Source organism: Oncorhynchus mykiss, chromosome 13, assembly GCF_013265735.2.
Source record: "Oncorhynchus mykiss isolate Arlee chromosome 13, USDA_OmykA_1.1, whole genome shotgun sequence".
NCBI lineage: Eukaryota > Metazoa > Chordata > Actinopteri > Salmoniformes > Salmonidae > Oncorhynchus > Oncorhynchus mykiss.
In genome coordinates this window covers 43,423,882-43,449,068 of record NC_048577.1, presented here as the reverse complement: position 1 = coordinate 43,449,068, position 25,187 = coordinate 43,423,882, and the positions used below count along the sequence as shown (strand labels likewise).

Below are 25,187 nucleotides of genomic sequence, written 5' to 3'. Positions count from 1 at the left end.
AAGCTTGGTCGCAAATGGGTCTTCCAAATGGACAATGACCCAAGAATACTTCCAAAGTTGTGGCAAAACAAAGCCCTGACCTCAATCCCATAGAAAATTTGTGGGCAGAACTGAAAAAGCGTGTGTGAGCAAAGGAGGCCTACAAACCTGACTCAGTTACACCAGCTCTGTCAGGAGGAATGGGCCAAAATTCACCCAAATTATTGTGGAAGGTTACCCGAAACGTTTGCCCTAAGTTAAACAATGTAAAGACAATACTACCAAATACTAATTAAGTGTGTATGCAAACTTCTGACCCACTGGGAATGTGATGAAAGAAATAAAAGCTGAAATCAAATCACTCTCTACTATTATTCTGACATTTCACATTCTTTAAATAAAGTGGTGATTCTAACTGACCTAAGACAGGGAATTTTTACTAGGATTAAATGTCAAGAATTGTGAGTTAAAATGTATTTGGCTAAGGTGTATGTAAACTTCCGACTTCAATTGTACCTTGAATTCCTGAACATTAATATCAATGGGAGGAATGACCTCTCCACTAATACCAACACCTCTTACCACCTCCATCTATATCTAACCAGTATTGCTGTGCTCCCCAATCTCTGAAGGGGTTGGATTTCACAGCCCCTCTGCTGTAGGTTACACTGATATTTTAATGTGACAAGCCAACTTTATGTCTGTGTAGCCCCGGCATTACAAACAACCACGCTGTGAGTGGTCTCTGTCGCCAGCAGAGCGTATCCCCTACACTGTCTGCTGAACCAGCAGCCTGCCTGACGCCCCTAAATCTACCCACCCTGGGGGCGATGCTTTGAGCCAGGGAGAGAGTGGGAAAGGGGTGAACTGAGGACACACTGATTCTTTGTGTGCATGTGCATCATGAATAGCTAATGAATCCACTGCAATTTTTAGAAGAGAAAGGCATGTCGCAAACGCTGAAAACTGACATCGTGACAGCCACAGTGGATGGTTATAGATTAAACAGAGCATTCTCAAAAGGGATCAGAGGGACACGAGCTAGTATGTGTTGGTTACAAGTCTGGTCCTATAGCAACCCCCTCCCTCTGTGTCTCTGTCATAGCTCTGTCCTCACTCCCTAAAAGCTCATTGTGCCTCAGCTCCATTCAGACTCACCCTGGTGGCCCATGGTATGAGGTGTTGTCAGTATGAGGGGGCCTGTGGAGGCCTGTGGGTGACTCAGCCACACTGAAGGTCACCATTGGATACCCTTTAAGGTCACTGTGTTTACCTTACCAGCCCCATGTCCCTCTGACTAACAGATTGGACAGCCACAGAGGGCAGCTGTCACTGCTAGACCCTGCGTCATGGGTACATTGCTCCCCAGCCCAAGCCCATATTATATTTGAGCTTACATGGTTTTATTAAGCCCACAGATCCGGGACAGATTTGAACAATGAGTCCCAGGAACAAATATAACTCTACGGATGATCATCTTTAAACTCAAATGATGGTTGGAATGATAAATAGTTCATGTCGGTCACCTTTCATCAGAGAACTGACTGGCTACCTGAATGTCTACCAGGTGTTATAGGCACGACCTTTTGTTATGTCACTATAGTGTGAACTGCTGCTGGCGACTAGTCGCACTGATAAATGACCATATTGTTCAGCGCTCCGATTTCTCTGACCGGTGGTGCTCTTTTTTCCTCCCAGAGACTCACGGTCTGTTTCTACTTGCATGCGTCTGATGAGAATAGTAAAACAGGAGGGATGATCGATGGGTTGCTGAGTAGAAGTGGCCAGGTTCCTGACGACACACCAGACTCCAGAGCTCCAGTTTGATTACTCTCCCTCTCCGTGACAGAGCTTTTCACTGGGTTTTCATGAGAATAACTTTCTATGAAACTCAGATGGTTATCATCCACGTCCTGTTGATTTTCAACCAGACATTGTAGCTGTGATCGATTTGAATCGAAGCACCCAACACCGAGCTACATCAACTCAGATATACATGATCAGAATATGATTCACATCAGAGACCAATCGCGTTTTTCAAAATGGCAGCTGAACGTCGGTAGTCAGCGATAATTATGACCTCAGCCATTGATTCGTCGATCCAGTCACTGATATAAAATGGTATGCTGGTCTCTACCTACTTCCTGTTTTCTCTTGTTCTAATATTCTCTCCTTGACACCTGCCTTACTCCCTCTCCAATGACGAAGGGTTAGGCATTCAAACGGTCATTTATCATCTTTAATTCTCTTCTAAAGCCAAATAAATAAATAAATCTGATATTGACTTCAATTACCCGTCTCTGTGGGCCATTTATAAAAAGGCATTTCACAATCAGAGCACAGAGCCAGACACCCAATAAGCTGAAGTCATTCTGTAATACATGGCTCATATGATCTCCATGTTCTCAGAAAGCATGCTAGCTAAAGGTCATTATGTGAATGGGGAAAGTAATCTTTATTACATAGGATAGATACTTTATACCTACCACAAAATCATTCATTTAGTATGCATTGTGTTATTATACTCACTATAGGGCTAATAATTATATTATCATATGAAAGAGAAATCTATTGGCTCCATACATTCATATCAATCAACTAACTGATCCAAACCCATTGCCTGGTGAAGTGAGCCAGTAGCTCCTCCATTCTGAACAGCCACCAAATATTGATCAAACCATTGACTTTGTCTCTCTTGTTCCCATGCACAGAGGGCTGTCTGACTGAATCCATCTGTTCTGCCCATATATGCTCGATCCCTGGCTGTTTCCTAGAGTACCAGTTTCACATACCCAGGACGGGACCAATGAAAATTGTTCTACCAATTTCACACTCTATTGGCTCATCTCTCTCCCGACTGTTGCTCTCATCTCTTATTCTCTCCGTCCTCTGACAGAGTCCTTCTCTCCCTCTGCAGCCATGGCACAGAGCCAAAGTATTACTCAGAAATAAAACAAAAGCTCTTTTGCGACCCACAGGTCCTTGATTTGATCGATTAATCAGCAATTCCAGCACAGTTTTTGTTTCCTCCCAATGAAGTTACAAGCCACCATTATCCTGGGCCTAACAAGAGGACAGGGTCAAATCAGTCCATACATTCATCAAGCTGTGGACTACTGAAAAACCCTTTCTGAACGCTCAGGAAGGCTGATCTCAGTCTCCTGCCATCAATTCAGAGTGAACAGTTCACTATAACCAGGGGAGAACCTATACCCCTACCAACGAAAAACAACAGTTCAGATAATGGTTGGGTAGAAACAAACATGTCCTTGGCCTTGTTGTCTGTTAATCCACACAGCATGCAACAACTACGGGAATGAAAGAGATGCAACTGCGACCTGGCCAAGATAAAGCAAAGCAGTGTGAGACAAAAAACACAAGAGTTACACATGGAATAAATAAACGTACAGTCAATAATACAATAGAATAATCTATATGCAGTGTGTGCAAATGAAGTAAGATTAGGGAGGTAAGGCAATAAAGAGGACATAGTCTCGAAATAATTACAATTTAGCAATTAAACACTGGAGTGATAGATGTGCAGAAAATGAATGTGCAAGTAGAGATACTGGGTGCAAAGGAGCAATAAATAAATAAATAAATAACAATATGGGGATGAGGTAGTTGGGTGGGCTATTTACAGATAGGCTATGTACAGGTGCAATGATCTGTAAACTGCTCTGACAGCTGATGCTTAAAGTTAGTGAGGGAGATATGAGTATCCAGCTTCAGTGATTTTTGCAATTCGTTCCAGTCATTGGCAGCAGAGAACTGGAAGGAAAGGCATTCGGGTGACCAGTGAAACATACCTGTTGGAGCACGTGCTACGGGTGGGTGCTACTATGGTGACCAGTGAGCTGAGATAAGGCGGGGCTTTACCTAGCAAAGACTTATAGATGACCTGGAGCCAGTGGGTTTGGCGACAGATATGAAGCAAGGGCCAGCCAACGAGAGCGTACAGGTCACAGTGGTGGGTAGTATATGGGGATTTGGTGACAAAAATGGATGGCACTGTGATAGACCATCATCCAATTTGTTGAGTAGAGTGTTGGAAGCTATTTTGTAAATGACATCGCCGAAGTCGAGGATCGGTAGGATGGTCAGTTTTACGAGGGTATGTTTGGCAGCATGAGTGAAGGAGAGTTCTATGGCATTGAAGCTCGTCTGGAAGTTAGTTAACACAGTGTCCAAAGAAGGGCCAGAAGTATACAGAATGGTGTCGTCTGCGTAGGTGTACATAGGTCTACATCTAGGTCTACATAGACATACAACCCTCTCCTCATCTCCACCCTGGGCCACGCAGCAGGAGACAGACTGGGGATCCGACAAATTAATCTACTCATTCCACACATTCCAGACCCCCCCCCCCCCCCAGGCCACCCATTTTACCCCCTCAACCTCTCCCCTCCTCCCTCAACTAGCCCCCTAATCTCTCAACATTCCCATCTACTCCCCAAAACATGTCCAAGCCTCCCTAATCTTTAACCGTAGAAGTACAGTAAAGCCCAAGTATGGATTGTAGCCTACTCCATTCCACGCTTCCTGCTGGACCACTCCAAATTCAAACAAGTCAAAAAGGCAGAGAAAATAATGGTTATATTCTAGAGGTCGACCGATTAATCGGAATGGCTGATTAATTAGGGCCGATTTCAAGTTTCATAATCGGAAATCGGTATTTTTGGACACCGATTTAAAAAAGTATATATTTTTACACCTTTATTTAATCTTTATTTAACTAGGCAAGTCAGTTAAGAACACATTCATATTTTCAATGACGGCCTAGGAACGGTGGGTTAACTGCCACGTTCAAGGGCAGAACGACATATTTTCACCTTGTCAGTTCGGGGGATCCAATCTTGCAACATTACAGTTAACTAATACAACGCAATAACGACCGTTGCACTCCACAAGGAGACTGACTGCCTGTTACGCAAATGCAGTAAGCCAAGGTAAGTTGCTAGCTAGCATTAAAATCTTATAAAAAACAATCAATCATAATCACTAGTTAACTACACATGGTTGATGATTTTACTAGATATTACCTAGCGTGTCCTGCGTTGCTATAATCTGACTGAGCATACAAGTATCTAAGTATCTGACTGAGCGGTGGTAGGCAGAAGCACGCACGTTAACATTCATTCAAACAGCACTTTCGTGCGTTTTGCCAGCAGCTCTTCGTTGTGCGTCAAGCATTGCGCTGTTTATGACTTCAAGCCTATCAACTCTCGAGATGAGGCTGGTGTAACCGAAGTGAAATGTTTGGCTAGTTAGCGCGCGCTAATAGCGTTTCAAACTGTCACTCGCTCTGAGCCTTGGGGTGGTTGTTTCCCTTGCTCTGCATGGGTAACGCTGCTTCGAGGGTGGCTGTTGTCGTTGTGTTCCTGGTTCGAGCCCAGGGAGGAGCGAGTAGAGGGACGGAAGCTATACTGTTACACTGACAATACTAAAGTGCCTATAAGAACATCCAATAGTCAAATGTTAATGAAATACAAACGGTATAGGAGGGAAATAGTCCTATAATTCCTATAATAACTACAACCTAAAACTTCTTACCTGGGAATATTGAAGACTCATGTTAAAAGGAACCACCAGCTTTCATATGTTCTCATGTTCTGAGCAAGGAACGTTAGCTTTCTTACATTGCACATATTGCACTTTTACTTTCTTCTCCAACACTTTGCATTATTTAAACCAAACATGTTTCATTATTTATTTGAGGCTAACTTTATTTATGTATTATATTAAGTTAAAATAAGTTTTCATTCAGTATTGTTGTAATTGTCATTATTACAAATACATGTTTTTAAAGAAAAAAAAAAAAAAAAAAAATTGGCCGATTAAATCGGTATCTGCTTTTTTGGTCCTCCAATAATCGGTATCGCCGTTGAAAAATCATAATCGGTCGACCTCTATTATATTCTGACATGGGGTCTGTAGTTAGTGAAATATGATCACAGACTAGGGGAGACAGGGTGAGAGCTGGTATGACAAAACCACCTCACCACCACTTCAACTGGATACTACACTCTTTTTCCACATCCTTCTTCCTGCTCTCTAAATTAGCTTAATAAAAGAAGTCATAAAACCTGAAACAAACGCAGTGCTAATTCTAGAGCCATGGTTACCACTTTGCACACATCAGAAATCCTGAGTGATGGCCAGTATTCCCCATAACTCAAAGGGTATAGCACTACCCAGGCCTACCCACCCTGTACACACACACACACACAGACACTCATCAGACATAGTAGAGCAGAGGCATGGATCATCTACTAGGACTGGTCATTACAGCAGTAGCAATAGAAAGAGCTGTGGCCTGTTTACTCATATAGAGCAGTCAGGATGGATTCCAGGGGTACTTAAAGCCGGAGGAACAAAAGACTGAGTGTCTGTGTGAGAGAGAGTGAGGTCCCTGCCATGTCTGGGGTTTCTCACTGCTGTATTGTCAATGCTGCGACGCAGGGAGCCTAGTCCAATCTCAATACCCCCTCCACACACACACACACACACACACCAGCCTACATTCTCAGACGGGTGAACTGGTAAACACACAATTAGATCTGGCTAGTCCTCTCTGTACCTGCTCTGTGTAACTGTCACCTCTGGGCTTCTGAGCTGTTATGATAACCCACACTAACACTGTGGAGTGCTGCTGCTGAGAGGACTGGGCCAGAGAGAGAGGCCGACATGCACAGTTCATTAAAGCATTAACAACACAGTATGACTCTTCCTTGGTCTGAGGGGGATTCTGGTCATATATCCTGGCGGTAATGAAGAGCTCGCCAAGCCTGATGAATGTTGTAATGGAGACTGGGTAATATTTCTCCTTTTTTAAACGTATTTTACCAGGTTTTGTCTCATTAAAATACCTACAAAGTGATACTTTCAGACCAGTTTGACACAAAGCTGAGAAGTGTGAGATCAGAAGAAGACCCTCCAGTTCTGCCAGCTAGCAGTGCATTGTGGGCTGCAGTCAGTAATCAGTTATGACTGTTGGAATTCGGATGCCCATGGTTCCCCTCACCATCAACGCTGGGGTCCTGGGGCGAGGACATTCCTGTGATGTCACAGAGGGTGGCCAGGCTTCCTGGCCCACAGCAACTGGTAGGGGTAAAGGGGAAGAGGTGAGGGGGCAGAGGGGGAGGGGAGCTGTAGACTGCACCTTTCAAGGCCATGGAAACCCACTGACAGTAATGCATAGAGAGCAGCGTGGTGGACCAGACCTGGGCATGCAGTGGGCAAGGTAGGATGGCATCAGTCAACTCAGATACACAGATGAGGGCATTCTAGATGTGGCATTGTAGGCCGGAATGGAATGTGTAACTACTGTAGCTACAGTAACTACTGTAGCTACAATAAATAGCTTCCGATCCTATGAGAGAGACTACTTTATTGGTTTGACTCAATTACAGTGGAAATTGAGATCATTGGTAGGAACGGAATAAGGGTCAGAAAGAAGGACTGTTCCCTGTCTAGTGGATATGACAGGGAAGGGAGGCTGTGTAAAGTGACCAGTGGGACTAGAGAGAGAGAGCGAGAGCGAGACTGCACATTAAAGGAAGGAAGTCATTGTCCTGCCTCACACCTAGCGAGGCTTCCTTCCTCCCACACCTAAGCCTGTTGACCCCCACAGAGGGTAACGGCCTCACACACACACACTTTGCTCATACCTCACAAAGCACATTTTCCACATGCTTCTGATGCGGGGTGAAATGAGAAACACCTGTGAATGTGTAACAGCAGTAACAGAGGCTCATCATGGGGTTCTAATGTAGCCCTGCTGCTGGTGTCAACATCCTAGGGCTTATTGGAAACTGGAATACAATGTCTCTATTCCACTGAATTCACCGCAAGCTGCTCTGAGAGGAGATATAGAGGTACAGGAGAGTGGAATGAGAAGTCATGGTCTCACTTCAAAGGAGGAGTACAGATGTATTACTGTTCACTGGAGGGTTAGGTGGGTCAGACAAAGTAGAGACCCATGCAAGGGACGTGCATTAGAAATTATGTTTCTGAGCAGTGTTGTACACACACACCAACAGCAAGATTCAATGTTCCTTTTGGTTCACTAAGCCCATTGCCCCGACAGACATCCAGCAGCACCAAAATAGCAGAAGACACACACTCATGTTCTCAATGTTTAGGCTAGTCACAATAGAGAGGGGGAGCCACCCTACCCTGCTCCTGATACAGTCCCTGTTCAGATCCAATCCCTACGTCTGATACAGTCCCTGTTCAGATCCAATCCCTACGTCTGATACAGTCCCTGTTCAGATCCAATCCCTACGTCTGATACAGTCCCTGTTCAGATCCAATCCCTACGTCTGATACAGCTCATCCCTGTTTGGACCCATTCACTAACCCAACAGAAAGCCATCACTGATTTAAACACGGATGCACCTCATGCTGTTTAGAATGCAGTCCCCTGTAAAACAGACTGTTATTCATCTTACCTACAGAGAGCCCAGTCTGGCAGAGCCCCAGCCTACAGTCATCACTGTGAGAACTACAGAATGACTCAAACCTGTCTCCACTCTTAAATATGCTGAAAACAGGTTGAGTCTGAGCATAGAACACCTGCTGCCATCGGGAGTAATACTGTAAACCCAGGTAGTTGATCTGAATTCCTTGAATTGCAACTTCAGATATTCCAAGAGATTTGTCCCAGTGTACCATGAGGCAATCATGCAGTCCAGTCCTGTCCGTACATATCTACATTCTAAGGGTGTAGTCACTGCTACATTCTCCAGACAGTGATCTAAACACTCCCTGCTTCCACAGAGATCCTCCATGTCAGAATGGATCACATTACCAAGTGACCTGGTTGTCACTGTTCATCTGCCCACTTTCCATGCATGTCACTTTCAAATAGTCCCAAGACATATCCCTTGCTCTCATTTTATGGAGCATATTTACATTCAGGCACTGCTGCTACTTTATCCCCAGAGGTCCACTAAATGTGTGTTTGTTAGAAAGAGTTGGTTGTGTACTGTCCTACATGTCCCTCCTTGCCCTCCACAGTGGCTGGTGGCAGCTCCAGGGAGGGAGGGAGTGAGTGAGGGGCAGCAGCTTCAGGTAACCTCATCTCCCTGGCTCAGACTGCAGCTATCCCAGCTATGTGTGACCAATGAAAACACTTCTAGACGGATGCTGCTGGTTCTCGCTCTTCACCCACCCACCCAACACCATGTCTCCAGTGGTGCCCTGCATGCCCAGACCGTGGGTGGATAGGTGGCATTGTGTGGCCACCCAAGACACAGGCCCCAGTAAAACATTGGACAGACCTGCAGCGCTGGGGAAGCTGCCATTCTACCTGAGGTGGTTGAGCTCCCCTCTCTACCCTTACGGAAAAAAGACATGAATTTGTGTCCAAAAACACGTCTCCATGTGATCTTATGTGAAGTTAATACGATAACGTGGCAACATGTGATAACATGAAACTACACTTGAAAACGTGATCACGTGACGCTTTCCACAAAACATGTCTTCACATTAATACACGTGAAATTTCATGGGAAATAATGTGATTTTCCACATGTGAAATCATGTGTTTTTTCTGTAAAGGTACTTAGAACAGCCCGATAACCTCTAACATATACAGTAATAAAGCACCTATGATAATAATTTATTTAATAACAGGACTGTCACTCATAGCCATGCACGTACAGTTGAAGTCAGAAGTTTACATACACTTAGGTTGGAGTCATTAAAACTCGTTTTTCAACAGCTCCACAAATTTCTTGTTAACAAACTATAGTTTTGGCAAGTCGGTTAGGGCATCTACTTTGTGCATGACACAAGTAATTTCTCCAACAATTGTTTACAGACAGATTATTTCATAATTCACTGTATCACAATTCCAGTGGGTCAGAAGTTTACATACACTAAGTTGACTGTGCCTTTAAACAGGTTGGAAAATTCCAGAAAATGTTGAAAGGTTAATTGACATAATTTGAGTCAATTGGAGTTGTACCTGTGGATGTATTTTAAGGCCTACCTTCAAACTTAGTGCCTCTTTGCTTGACATCATGGGAAAATCAAAAGAAATCAAAAGAAATCAGCCAAGACCTCCATAAGTCTAGTTCATACTTGGGAGCAATTTCCAAACACCTGAACGTACCATGTTCATCTGTACAAACAATAGTACGCAAGTATAAACACCATGGGACCACACAGCCGTCATACCGCTCAGGAAGGAAAAAGTGCAAATCAATCCCAGAACAACAGCAAAGGACCTTGTGATGATGCTTGAGGAAACAGGTACAAAAGTATCTATATCCACTGTAAAACGAGTCCTATATCGACAGAACCTGAAAGGCCACTCAGCAAGGAAGAAGACACGGCTCCAAAATTGGCATTAAAAAAAAGCCAGCCTTCGGTTTGTAACTGCACATGGGGACAAAAATTTTACTTTTTGGAGAAATGTCCTCTGGTCTGATGAAACAAAAATAGAACGGTTTGGCCATAATGAACATCGCTATGTTTGGAGGAAAAAGTGGGAGGCTTGCAAGCCAAAGAACACCATCCCAACGGGGGTGGCAGCATCATGTTGTGGGGGTGCTTTGCTGCAGGAGGGACTGGTGCACTTCACAAAATAGATGGCTTCATGAGGATGGAAATTTATGTGGATGGAAAATTATGTGGAGATATTGAAGAAACATCTCAAGACATCAGTCAGGAAGTTAAAGCTTGCTCGCAAATGGGTCTTCCAAATGGACAATGACCTCAAGAATACTTCAAAAGTTGTGGCAAAATGGCTTAAGGACAACAAAGTCCAGGTATTGGAGTGGCCATCACAAAGCCCTGACCTCAATAGAACATTTATGGGCAGAACTGAAAAAAGCGTATGCGAGCAAGGAGGCCTACAAACCTGACTCAGTTACACCAGCTCTGTCAGGAGGAATGGGCCAAAATTCACCCAAATTATTGTGGGAAGCTTATGGAAGGCTACCCGAAATGTTTGACCCAAGTTAAACAATTTAAAGGCAATGCAACCAAATACTAATTGAGTGCATGTAAACTTCTGACCCGCTGGAAATGTGATGAAAGAAATAAAAGCTGAAATACATCATTCTCTCTACTATTATTCTGACATTTCACATTCTTAAAATAAAGTGGTGATCCTAACTGAGCTAAGACAGGGAATTTTTACTAGGATGTGAGGAGTTGTGAAGAACTGAGTTTAAATGTATTTGACTAAGGTGTATGTATGTAAACTTCTGACTTCAACTGTATGTTGAGCAAACTCCCCACATCGTCAAGGGCTTTCATGGGGTCTCCATTCAAGCCCGGTCTGTAATCTCAGACTCTGCTCCCTCCCACCAGTGAAACCTCTAAAAACCAGTGAACTGAGGAGAACATGTTCATGTCTCTGGTTTATTAAGGGTGCATTCTTTCCCCCTATTGGAGAGACTCAACAGTTCATGGCTGTCTGAGATCAGAGATCTATGACAAGAGTCTGCCAACAGAAATACCATTTTATACTGAATGAACTCCACAGCTGTCTGCCATTAGGGGAGCATCTGCCAACATGTGTCTATATGAGTGGGATTGTGTGTGTGTGTACACTGCCATTTGTCTGAAACTCTAGTACATCCACCAAGGAACACAGAGTTATTTCACTACAGAGAGAGGGTCCCCTCTTCCACCATACCCCCGTCCTGCCTGGCCCTTCACACCTGTCCTGTCACTCAGACCTGACCTCTTCCCTGCAGTCAACACTCTCTGCCCCAACACAAGACCCTCTATTCCCAGCCCTGTCGGTCCTCCCCATACTGCACCCTGGCCCCTTCTCCAGGCAACACAAAGCCCCCATTGTGAGCCACAATACAGGCCGCCCCATTTCTCTCCTGTCTGCTCTGGAGTGCAGGAGCACGTCAGCAGCAGAGCGTGCTTCGGACGAGGGGGTCAGAGCAGAGAGAGGGAGCCTCGTCTGTAGCAGTCCCTGAGACTCAAACATGTGTCTGAGAGAGACAGAGAGTGTCAAACACAAACAAATGACCTGAGGAAAGGGCTACATCCCATAATAAGCACCTAGAACTATTCAAGCTGTGCTCCTGCTGACAGCTTAGGTGCAGTGAGGCCTCGGTACGGTTCGGTTGACTAACCCCCTGACTGAAGCCAGAGGGCCAGAGACGCTGTTACTGTAAATGAGGGGAGAAGAGAATGGGACAGAGATAGAGAGAGATGGTCATTGGTTGAGGCAGAAAATAAACTGTAGAATGGTCTGTGAACCTTCCATAGCAATGCTAGAGCCATAGTCTGGGCTGAAGTCAGAACACAGACATTCCACACACTTGTCCTCCTGTGTTCTCCTCACAAAGGAACCACGTTGGGTAAAGAGAGCGCACAAAGCCACCCGGTTGTATTTTTCAGTTAACAGTGCTGTAAGTGAAAGGGTCCCAGAAAAGCCCTGGCAGGATGAGTGGAATTTTTCCTTCAACGTCCTCCGAGCCAGAACATTTTGAAGAGAAGGGGGAAAAAAAGACAGAACAAAATAAGGAACAAAAGAAAAGAAGTGGAAATGAGATAGGTTGGCTTGTTTAGTTCCTGAGAGGAGAAGAAAGAGAGCCATTACAGAACAGTGGGGGATCCCTAAAAGCCTGAGATGGCTTTTGAAACATCAATAGAGGCAGCCTTTCCACTCCCAAATGAAATAATCTGTATAACACACTGTAAGCACTACGCAGATCATAAGTTATTCAACTGTGCAAGATACAATATGCTGTCAATATAAGGTCAGCTACTCAGAAAGTGAGCTGACACACTAACTCCTCTGTGTGATGTGCCAGTGCGGGAATGTTATTTTGGTCACACTCATATCCATAATGAGGCATCCCTCTTCAGGCAGCCGGACAGTCTGCACTCCGCAGTGATCTGAGGCCCATGACACTACTACGATGACTCAGTTCTTAGCATGCTGCGGATCGCTAAGACAAGGGATGACCTCATTCCACAGTAGAACCCATAGGGAGTGTACACAATGACCACTATGTGGCAGGACTGTGGGCAGTGGGGCAATGAGGGGGGTAGATTTGACATGGGGCCCCAATTCAAACACCTCTCATGTTGAAACTGGAAGGCAGGCTGGCCACAATGGGTGAGTGCTCTGTGCAGGGACTAAGCCTATATTTAGTTAATGGAAAGTATGATGGGGGGGGGGGGGGGGGGGGGGTGATTGGTCACAAGGGTTTCATGGCTATCATTGGTTAAGACACCATAATGTATGTGTGGATGGGGGTCACCAAAGGAAGTCAGTGATGAGACTTTGGGTGAGGTGGGGGGATAGAGGTGTTTGAATTGGACCAACCGGTAAAGCACTTGACCTACTGAATACGTGAGGTCACTGGCCAATATCATAACACTACTCAACTCCTCAATAGAACTAAGAAGCAGGAAGGATTACTGCTCATCGCTTTAAGCTCTGGCTAAAAAAACTAGACACAGACAGTACCAGTCAAAGGTCAGGACACACCTACTCATCCCAGGGTTTTACTTTATTTTTACTATTTTCTACATTGTGGAATAATAGTGAAGACATCAAAACTATGAAATGACACATGCAGTGCCTTGCGAAAGTATTCGGCCCCCTTGAACTTTGCGACCTTTTGCCACATTTCAGGCTTCAAACATAAAGATATAAAACTGTATTTTTTTGTGAAGAATCAACAACAAGTGGGACACAATCATGAAGTGGAACAACATTTATTGGATATTTCTAACTTTTTTAACAAATCAAAAACTGAAAAATTGGGCGTGCAAAATTATTCAGCCCCCTTAAGTTAATACTTTGTAGCGCCACCTTTTGCTGCGATTACAGCTGTAAGTCGCTTGGGGTATGTCTCTATCAGTTTTGCACATCGAGAGACTGAAATGTTTTCCCATTCCTCCTTGCAAAACAGCTCGAGCTCAGTGAGGTTGGATGGAGAGCATTTGTGAACAGCAGTTTTCAGTTCTTTCCACAGATTCTCGATTGGATTCAGGTCTGGACTTTGACTTGGCCATTCTAACACCTGGATATGTTTATTTTTGTACCATTCCATTGTAGATTTTGCTTTATGTTTTGGATCATTGTCTTGTTGGAAGACAAATCTCCGTCCCAGTCTCAGGTCTTTTGCAGACTCCATCAGGTTTTCTTCCAGAATGGTCCTGTATTTGGCTCCATCCATCTTGCCATCAATTTTAACCATCTTCCCTGTCCCTGCTGAAGAAAAGCAGGCCCAAACCATGATGCTGCCATCACCATGTTTGACAGTGGGTTTGGGTTCAGCTGTGCTGCTTTTACGCCAAACATAACGTTTTGCATTGTTGCCAAAAAGTTCAATTTTGGTTTCATCTGACCAGAGCATCTTCTTCCACATGTTTGGTGTGTCTCCCAGGTGGCTTGTGGCAAACTTTAAACAACACTTTTTATGGAAATTTTTAAGAAATGGCTTTCTTCTTGCCACTCTTCCATAAAGGCCAGATTTGTGCAATATACGACTGATTGTTGTCCTATGGACAGAGTCTCCCACCTCAGCTGTAGATCTCTGCAGTTCATCCAGAGTGATCATGGGCCTCTTGGCTGCATCTCTGATCAGTCTTCTCCTTGTATGAGCTGAAAGTTTAGAGGGACGGCCAGGTCTTGGTAGATTTGCAGTGGTCTGATACTCCTTCCATTTCAATATTATCGCTTGCACAGTGCTCCTTGGGATGTTTAAAGCTTGGGAAATCTTTTTGTATCCAAATCCGGCTTTAAACTTCTTCACAACAGTATCTCGGACCTGCCTGGTGTGTTCCTTGTTCTTCATGATGCTCTCTGCGCTTTTAACGGACCTCTGAGACTATCACAGTGCAGGTGCATTTATACGGAGACTTGATTACACACAGGTGGATTGTATTTATCATCATTAGTCATTTAGGTCAACATTGGATCATTCAGAGATCCTCACTGAACTTCTGGAGAGAGTTTGCTGCACTGAAAGTAAAGGGGCTGAATAATTTTGCACGCCCAATTTTTCAGTTTTTGATTTGTTAAAAAAGTTTGAAATATCCAATAAATGTCGTTCCACTTCATGACTGTGTCCCACTTGTTGTTGATTCTTCACAAAAAAAATACAGTTTTATATCTTTATGTTTGAAGCCTGAAATGTGGCAAAAGGTCGCAAAGTTCAAGGGGGCCGAATACCAAGTTCATATTATGGCAAGAACAGCTGAAATAAGCAAAGAGACATTTCAAGAACTTTGGAAGTTTCTTCAAGTGCAGTCGCAAAAACCATCAAGTGCTATGATGAAACTGACTCTCATGAGGACCATCACAGGAAAGGAAGACCCATAGTCACCTCTGCTGCGGAGGATAAGTTAATTAGAGTTACCAGCCTAAGAAATTGCAGCCCAAATAAATGCTTCAGAGTTAAAGTAACAGACTCATCTCAACATGAACTGTTCAGAGGAGACTGCATGAGTCAGGCCTTCATGGTCGAATTGCTGCAAAGAAACTACTACTAAAGGACACCAATAAGAAGAAGAGACTTGCTTTGGCCAAGAAACACGAGCAATGGACATTAGACCGGTGGAAATCTGTCCTTTGGTCTGATGAGTCCAAATTTGACATTTCTGGTTCCAACCGCTGTCTTTGTGAGACGCAGAGTAGGTGAACGAATGATCTCTGCATGTGTGGTTCCCACCTTGAAGCGTGGAGGAGGAGCTGTGATGGTGCTTTGCTGGTGACATTGTCTGTGATTTATTTGGAATTCAAGGCACACTTAACCAGCATGGCTAACACAGCATTCTGCAGCAATATGCCATCCCATCTGGTTTGCGCTTAGTGGGACTATCATTTGTTTTTCAACAGGACAATGATCCAACAGGCTGTGTAAGGGCTATTTGACCAAGAAGGAGAGTGATGGAGTGCTGCATCATATGACCTTGCCTCCACAATCACCCGACCTCAACCCAATTGTGATGGTTTGGGATGAGTTGGACAGCAGAGTGAAGGAAAAGCAGCCAAGTGCTCAGTATATGTGGGAACTGACTGGGAACAAGACTGTTGGAAAAACATTCCAGGTGAAGCTGGTTGAAAGAATGCCAAAAGTGTACAAAGCTGTCATCAAGGTAAAGGGTGGCTACTTTGAAGAATCTAAATTCTTACACTTTTTGGGTTACTACATGAGTTTATATTTTATTTCCCAGTTTTGATGTATTTACTATTATTCTACAATGTAGAAAATAGTAAAAATAAAGAAAAATGTCTAGATTCTAACACAGGGACGAGGCTGCTAAGGGGGCATGTGTCCAGCACCCTTCCCGGTACAAAGAGAATAGCGCAGCTTCTTCCTGAAGATGAAAAGACCTGAGATTCTTTCTCTTCCTGTAGCTCTAAGCTGCAGTAGCAGTGATAGTGACAGCAGTACTGTAGGGTGGAAGCCAGAACAGCCAGAGCAGCAAGCCACAGTTCTGGATATATCCAGTTAGGGCCAGCCTGAGGAGCTGTAATGACAGAGAGGCTCCAGGCTCCATCAAATAGAACTTAGCTGAGAAGGCAAAACCAGACCCACTGAGACTGTACAGAAGGCTGACGTTACTCTGAACTCATTGAAACTGAACACACACTGTATCTATTGAAAAGTATCCCTTTCCAAGGAGCCAGAGATAGATAGAACGTCTCACTGGAGGAAGAATATTAACAGTGAGTGGTACATTTCCCTAGGATCCCAGGTTGAGTTAATAGCATCTTAAGTCTTGATCCTGGGATCACACTCTCCAAGTCCCTCAGTCAGTGGCCATCAATGTTAACAGGCTGAACTTTCACCTCTAATTAAACTGGTTCTTATCTGCAAAAGAGCCAGTGAGGTCCTGGTCCAGAGCATATGCCATCCCACCTGGGATACAGGACAGTCGGCAGGGCAGTAGAGGGGCCTCAAGGAAGGCTAATTATGTGCGCCAAGTGGTTTTTAACTTAACGCAAACAAATACATGCCATGGTCTGAAATTGAGGCATTCATGTTTTGCAGACAATGTACACAACTTGCAGATAGACTGTACTCTTTGTGGTTTGTGAAACTACAAGCCTATTGTTGAGCTTTTACACATTACGTAGTCTATAAGTGGTACAGTATAGTCTGTCTGTCTCAGTAGATCCACGTCAATAAGTAGTCTGTCAGAGGCAGGGGGGCAGCTCAACCATGACTAACGATGCCACTGCCTCCCTGACTCTGTAACCTCACACACTAATCTCCTGGATTATGCAGCAAAACCCACGCAATCCACAACTCAGCAGGGCACCTGCCAGTCACACTTTATGCACGTTGCGTCGCAGCAAAAGAGAGAGACGGAACGAGACCACTGAGGAAGGAGCTATACCTTCCAAACACTGCACAAAACAGAGTGAGAGGGGAGGTTTACCTTGGAGCATGCAGCGGTATGCTGACTCTGAAATGGCGTAGATGTGTGGTGGCATCTCATGACGCTTCTTCCCTCTGTACATCTCTATGATGTTCTCGGAGTAGATGGGCAAGTTTTTATAGGGGTTTATCACCACACAGAACAGCCCAGAGTAAGTCTATGGGGGGGAGAGAGAAACAAAACACAAATACAGTAAATTAACAAAATAAGAGTAAGTTATGAATACAGATTTTATCTCTAGAAGAGGTTAAAATGGGACCGGAAGTTTTTCCAAGATGAGTTTCCATTGTACTGTGTGATCTAGGAGGATAAACACTTGTTAGTCTGAGAAGTGATCAATATCTCTGTGGTTGAACTCAATCATCATGCATAATTCAAAATAATTACTCAATCATCATTTTCTAACTCTAGAGTGGCTCTGAAGTGGTCTGCAAAATGTCAGTGTAATAATTAAATCATTATTCTACATTTTAGTCCCTTACATAGAGGCAATAGTAGAAAATGGATCAAGTGGGAGAAATAGTTGTGGGAAAGGCAGTCAAATAGTAGACTAGCTTATCATGAACTATCCAGTTGAATGTAAAACCTGGCAGCTCCTTAGTGACGCCTCCCCATTAAACAGTCTGAACTCCACGGCCATAGTGAGTGCCTCCTTATCAAGCCCTGTGGCTAATGTTCTGAGAAATGACAGAGGCCTTGGTGGGACATTAGCTCATTCTCATGTGACTGGGGCTTGACATTCCCACTAAAGAGTGGAATGATCCCTCCCTACCCTCACACACACACACATTCACCACTGCCATGCTAGAATAATACAGTAACACATATTTTCCAACGTGCAATCATTGGAAAATAAAATGGATGACCTACGATCAAGATTATACTACCAACGGGATATTAAAAACTACTATCTTATGTTTCACAGAGTCGTGGCTGAACGACAACACTGATAAAATAGATCTGGCAGGATTTTCCATGCACCAGCAGGACAGAAGAGCTACGTCTGGTAAGACGAGGCGCGGGGGTGTGTGTCTATTTGTCAATAACAGCTGCTGGTGCGCAATATCAAATATTAAAGAAGTCTCGTCTGAGGTAGAGTACCTTATGATAAGCTGTAGACCACACTATCTACCAAGAGAGTTCTCATCTATATTATTCATAGCCGTCTATTTACCACCACAAACCAATGCTGGCACTAAAACCACACTCAACCAACTCTATAAGGCCATAAGCAAACAAGAAAATGCTCATCCAGAAGCGGCGCTCCTAGTGGCCAGGGACTTTAATGCAGGCAAACTTAAATCCGTTTTACCTCATTTCTACCAGCATGACACATGTGCAACCATAGGAAAAAAAGATGCACACAAAGCTCTCCCCCGCCCTCCATTTGGCAAATATGACCATCATTCTATCCTCCTGATTCCTGCTTACAAGCAAAAACTAAAGCAGGAAGTACCAGTGACAAGCTCAATACAGAAGTGGTCAGATGATGCGGATGCTATGCTACAGGACTGTTTTGCTAGCGTAGACTGGAATATGTTCCGGGATTCATCAAATGAAATGACATTGAGAAGTATACCACCTCAGTCATCGGCTTCCTCAATAAGTGCATCGACAACGTCATCCCCACAGTGACCCGTACGTACATATCCCAACCAGAAGCCATGGATTATAGGCAACATCCGCACTGAGCTAAAGGCTAGAGCTGCCACTTTCAAGGAGCCAGACACTAATCCGGACGCTTATAAGAAATATAAACTTTTTAAAAATCATTTTGGAGAAATTGTTCTGCCTTCTGTAAGAAACATTGCCTTGTGCCTTGGAATTCCGTTACAAACCCCCCCACATATCTTTAAGATACTGTATGTTCTCCTTTCTCTCCATCATGAGTAGGGAGGATAATGAAAGTTCATAGAAGTAACAAGTAAAGGTAGACTAGCAATTAGTTAGTGTTTTTCATTATTATTATTTTTTCAAGAATTATTAAGTGATTAAAACCAAAATCTGTAACGAAATTTCAGAGAAATCGGGAACAACATTGCTGGAATTTAATTGGCTAAAATGAAAAATCATAGTAGTCACAAACTACAGTTGGGTTCACAAGTTTGGACAGCACAGTACAGCAAAGAAAAGTAGCGGATAGTTTAGTACACTACAGCACACTAGAGTTGAGTACACTATAATGTACTGTACTCTATTGTACTGTTCTGTGTTGTACTATACTGAGCTCTACTGTGCTGTAGTTTGTCACTTTGTCCCAACTTGTGAAACATAGATGTCTATGATTGGTTCAGATTTGGTCTGGTTTGGACCAAACAAATTTGGTCTTGTTTGGAGGCAGAGCAGAATTAGGATGATACCCACTGACTATCAAAATCCAGAAAAGAGCCCCAGGACAGCAACACAATTAGACCCAAACAAATCATGAGTAAACAAAAAGAATTACTTGACACATTGGAAAAAATTTACTAAAAAACAGAGCAAACTGGAATGCTATTTGGCCCTAAACAGAGAGTACACAGTGGCAGAATACCTGACCACTATGACTGACCTAAAATTAAGGAAAGCTTTGACTATGTACAGACTCAGTAAGCATTGCTATTGAGAGATGGCGCCGTAGGCAGACTTAGCATGGGTCCTCAGATCCTCAAAATGTTCTACGGCTGTACCATCGAGAGCATCCGGACTGGTTGCATCACAGCCTGGTATGGCAACTACTCGGCATCCAACCGCAAGGCTCTACAGAGGGTAGCGCGTATGGCCCAGTACATCCATACAAGGCGGTGTCAGAGGAAGGCCCTAAAAATTGTAAAAGACTCCAGTCACTCTAGTCATAGGGTTAGGGCAAGCGGTACCAGAGGGCCAAGTCTAGGTCCAAAAGGCTCCTGAACAGCTTCTACCCCCAAGCTAGAAGACTGCTGAACAGTTAATAAAATGGCTACCTGGACTATTTGCATTAACACCAGTTTTTTTTATGTCGCTGCCATTTGCTGTTTATTATCTATGCATAGACACTTTACCCCTACCTACATGTACATATTACCTCAATTACCTCGATTAACCTGTTTATTATCTATACATAGTCACTTTACCCCTACCTACATGTACATATTACCTCAATTAACCTGTTTATTATCTATACATAGTCACTTTACCCCTACCTACATATTACCTCAATTACCCTGTTTATTATCTATGCATAGTCACTTTACCCCTACCTACATGTACATATTACCTCAATTAACCTGTTTATTATCTATGCATAGTCACTTTACCCCTACCTACATGTACATATTACCTCAATTAACCTGTTTATTATCTATGCATAGTCACTTTACCCCTACCTACATGTACATATTACCTCAATTAACCTGTTTATTATCTATGCATAGTCACTTTACCCCAACCTACATGTACATATTACCTCAATTACCTCGATTAACCTGTTTATTATCTATACATAGTCACTTTACCCCTACCTACATGTACATATTACCTCAATTACCTCGACTAACCTGTTTATCATCTATGCATAGTCACTTTACCCCTACCTACATGTACATATTACCTCAATTACCTCGACTAACCTGTACCCCTCGCACATTATAGCCTCGTCATTGTTATTTTATTGTGTTGCTTTCCTTTTACTTTATTTAGTAAATATTTTCTTAACTCTTATTTTTCTCAAAACTGCATTGTTGGTTAAGGGCTTGTAAGTAAGCATTTCACGGTAAGGTCTACTCTACTTGGCGTGTGTTGTATTCGGCGCATTTGACAAATACAATTTGATTTGAGGTGGAAGCTGATTAGAGAAACATGTTTCCCTCAGATTACACCGACACAAAGAACTTGAAAACAAATCAAATTTTGATAAACAACCATATCTATTAGGTGAAATACGACAGTGTGCCATCACAGCAGCAAGATCTGTGACCTGTTGCCACAAGAAAAGGGCAACCAGTGAAGAACAAACACCATTGTAAATACAACCCATATTTATGTTTATTTATTTTCCCTTTTGTACTTTAACTGTGCAAGGCTATAATATTTTGTGAGTGTAATGTTTACTGTTCAATTCTGATTGTTTATTTCTCTTTTGTTTATTATCCATTTCACATGCCAATGAACCCCTTTGGCGAGCGGGAGAGTAAGTTCATAGAACACACAGAGGTAACACACCAAATATGACTGACGGAGCCTCTGTTTAAAAGGCTTCTAATTCTAAGAACTCTAATTTCATGCCTGAGGCCCAGTGGCTCCATTCACCTCTTCCAAGGGGTCTGGATAAGGCAATGGGCAGAAGTGACCACAATAGAAATATAACAATAAATAATTATACTTTTATGAGACCACCAAAATATATGGCATACTAGACCTTATCCTAAACCACAGAGGTGAAGCCCATGGGTTGTCTATTTGTGAGCCATAAGATGCAACCCTGTCTTAACAATCAGGAGTCAGCCAAGCAATTAAGGCAGAAGGATAATGACTCAGCAGCCCAGCCACCGACAAGCGGCCCTGGAGAGCATGCTCATGATGTAAGAGGAGCCCAGTCAGCTCTTTCAGGGGAATGCCTTGCCAAACACTGACAATGACATAGGGAGAGGAAGAGAGAGAAACAGAGAGAGAGTGGGCTGTAAGGAGAGAGAGGGGAAAGGAAGGAGAGCGAGAGAGAGCGAGCAAGTAGGCTGTAAGGAGAGAGAGGGGAAAGGAAGAGAGAGAAACAGAGAGAGAGTAGGCTGTAAGGAGAGAGAGAGAGGGGAAAGGAAGGAGAGAGAGAGGTGGTCTCAGTTCATCGGAGCTGGTCTGTGAGGCAGCTGAGCTGACAAGAATCCCTGTTGGTAGAGAAGCAGGGCATAATGATTCTATCAGCCTCCGCTCACTCCTTCTATACCTTATGGGAGGTTAATAGGAGAAGCCAGCCCTATGTAACTCTAACTTGAAGCTCCATATTGTAGCTAATTAAAAATGGATTCCCTTGATCTGAAAGCAGGAGCTATTAATAGTGTGGCAGTGCCTCCGTGACTAGGCAGAGCTACCTGGCTGCACCCACAGCAATCCTCTCAGAGCCTACTGTAGCATCCTACCAGACTGCAGCAGGGCCGAGATGGTTAGACACCAGACCAGGATGAAACAACAATGTTTCTGGTTTATTCCTGATAATAACTCTATAATAACATAATCAACAGTATTGATTTAAAATAACACTTTCCCTTCATACTGATTATGCTTACTTTCAGGTTAAATGTGAGTGTGTGTTAATAGCGAGTTAACACTGTTAACACTGTCCATTACTCTGGGTAGACCTACAATACCTTATAGATGCATAATTTGTCTCCAGTCACAAATTCAGCTACGTTGCAGAACACTAATAAATGCATTCTACAGTACATTCTACTCAGGAGGCCTCTCTTTCTCCCCCTCACCAAAATGTGAATCCCTCTCCCCTTCCCTCCCCACTCTCCCTCCCTCTCAGGAGGGGCTGGAGGCAGCAGCCTCTTCAGCGGAGGACGGAGTGGTAGGCCAGGCCTGCTGCTGGAGGGAGTGGGTCAGGTTAGCTTGCTCTCCACGCACCATGCTCCAGGGAAGGGGATATTTCCACTGTGAAATCAGATCCGGGGAGGGATGCAGTGGCTTAGTAACAGCGGAGAAACACACAGGCAACAGCAGACATAACAGTCACCTTCATCTGCCATTTGGAATTAATAGCACCCCGACTGCAGCAAGGTGAGGACGGCCTAGTCCATTGATCTGTGGAGAATGACCTTGACAGTGCATATTCATAAAAGCTAATAACCCTTCAAAGTATGCTTTGAAATAGGATCAATACTCTTTGCGCAGACATATTGAATGAAAACGAGTTTCAAGTCAGTAGCAGGGTGTTCAACTATCTTGATTTGATAATGCAATGGGCTTTAACATAATCATATTCATAATACCTGGGAAACTGAAAGAAAGAGAGCTATGCCTTAAGCGGAATTGTGGCATATACTGTAAATGCAAGGCACTAATGTTACATAGCTCTTAGCCCATGACCTTAACCACCAGCTTAAACACAAAGCCACTCAGACCTTCTCAAAACAGAATATTTTTTATCAAATAAAGAAGCTGTTGCTCACTCTTTCTGGATAATTTAATTCAAAAACAACCACTGTAACTGCATGATGATCCATGAAAAGCCTGGTGCTGGTTTGGTATCCATGGTGTTTGTGTGTGTGTGTTTGCCAAGTTCATGGTAACACCTAAGTTGTTTACATGCAAAAGAGTTCTCCATGGAGCAATGGCAATGCCATGACAACAACAAAGCACTCAAGATATGACTATGTGGGAGGCCTGAACACAATGCCACTCTTGAGAGAGGGTTAATGTACCCTTTATGCATACACATAGCGAGTGAAAGCTTGTTCTCGAACCTCAAAGAAACATATTAGCCAAACAAGAATGACAAGACAGATAATTAGTAGGGGTTTTTCCATTAGTGATACCACCTACATCCTGTCAACCAAGAGGCAGCTGGCCTCCACAAGTACAGAAGCTCAGCCAAGACTGCATTACATTTATTAAATGTTTGAACAATCAAACATTTGAAACACCCAAAGAAGTGCAGGAATAAGGTTATTGGCGTTGGCCAGAGCATTAGGACAGAGAAAAGAGAGAAATCATAAATTAGAGAGTGAGTGTGGGAAAGGAGACAGGACAGTCAGACATATTGCAATGAAGTGGGCGGGAGACAGACGGACGCTTTTTTCATGAAAGAATGCTGAGGCTTTCTGACAGCTGGGGATTATATGCTGACACAAAGGCCTGGTTGTAGCATCGCTAGCTAGCTTTCCGGTTAGCCTGTTACCCACTGGACTGGCTCAACTCCCTGACTTCACATGAAGCCAAGGCTACGCCACCATGCCGTACTGGGGCCTCGCTGACCACAACGCACAGAGCCACATTACCCACGGGGCTCCCTCTGCATGCCAATCCTAGCTCAGACACACAACGCCTGGGGCAGCAGTGTACAGCACAGCTGGGGATGGGTTATGCCCCACTGTGAAGGGAGGTCACCCCCTGGGGCACTCTCCCACTGACAAAAACAGTGTGAACAGGCAGTGGCTCAGGTGGTTGTTGTCCTTGATGATCATTTTGGCCTTCCTCTGACATCGGATGCTGAAGGTGTCATGGAGGGCAGGCAGTTGTTGTGCAGACCACACCACCCTCTGGAGAGCTTTATGGTTGAGGGTGGAGCAGTTGCCGTACCAGGCTGTGATACAGCCCGACAGGATGCTCTTGATTGTGCATCTGTATAAAAGTTTGTCAGCGTTTTAGGTGACAAGCCAAATTTCTTCAGCCTCCTGAGGTTGAAGAGGTGTTGTTGCGCCTTCTTAACAACACTGTCTGTGTGGGTGCACCATTTCAGTTTATCTGTGATGTGTATGCCGAGGAACTGAAAACTTTCCGCCTTCTCCACTGTGGATAGGGGGGGTGCTCCCTTTGCTGTAAACCACTGTGGATAGGGGGGTGCTCCCTTTGCTGTAAACACACCAGCCAGCTGGTCTGCGCATGCTCTGAGGACGCGGCAAAGGATGCCGTCTGCGCCAGCGAGGGTTAACACGTTTAAATGTTTTACTCACGTCGGCCACAGAGAAGGAGAGGGCGCGCAGTCCTTGTTAGCGGGCCGAGAGAGTGGCACTGTATTATCCTTAAAGCGGGCGAAGAAGGTGTCTAGTTTGTCTGGAAGCTTGACGTCGGTGTCCGTGACATGGCTGGTTTCTTTTTGTAGTCCATGATTTCCTCTAGACCCTGCCTCATACGTCTCGTTTCTGAGCCGTTGAATT

General features: G+C 43.9%; 1 protein-coding gene across 4 annotated transcripts in view; it reads right to left on the bottom strand.

The window, feature by feature from the left end:
• LOC110486468 (myosin-10) overlaps window positions 1–25,187 on the bottom strand; it is a 74,991-nt gene that overhangs the window by 45,027 nt on the left and 4,777 nt on the right. For all 4 annotated transcript variants that reach the window (XM_036941157.1, XM_036941158.1, XM_036941159.1 and 1 more), the window contains exon 3: window positions 17,362–17,518. In XM_036941157.1, coding sequence (XP_036797052.1) covers window positions 17,362–17,518 — 157 coding nt within the window. The remainder of the gene's footprint in view (window positions 1–17,361; window positions 17,519–25,187) is intronic.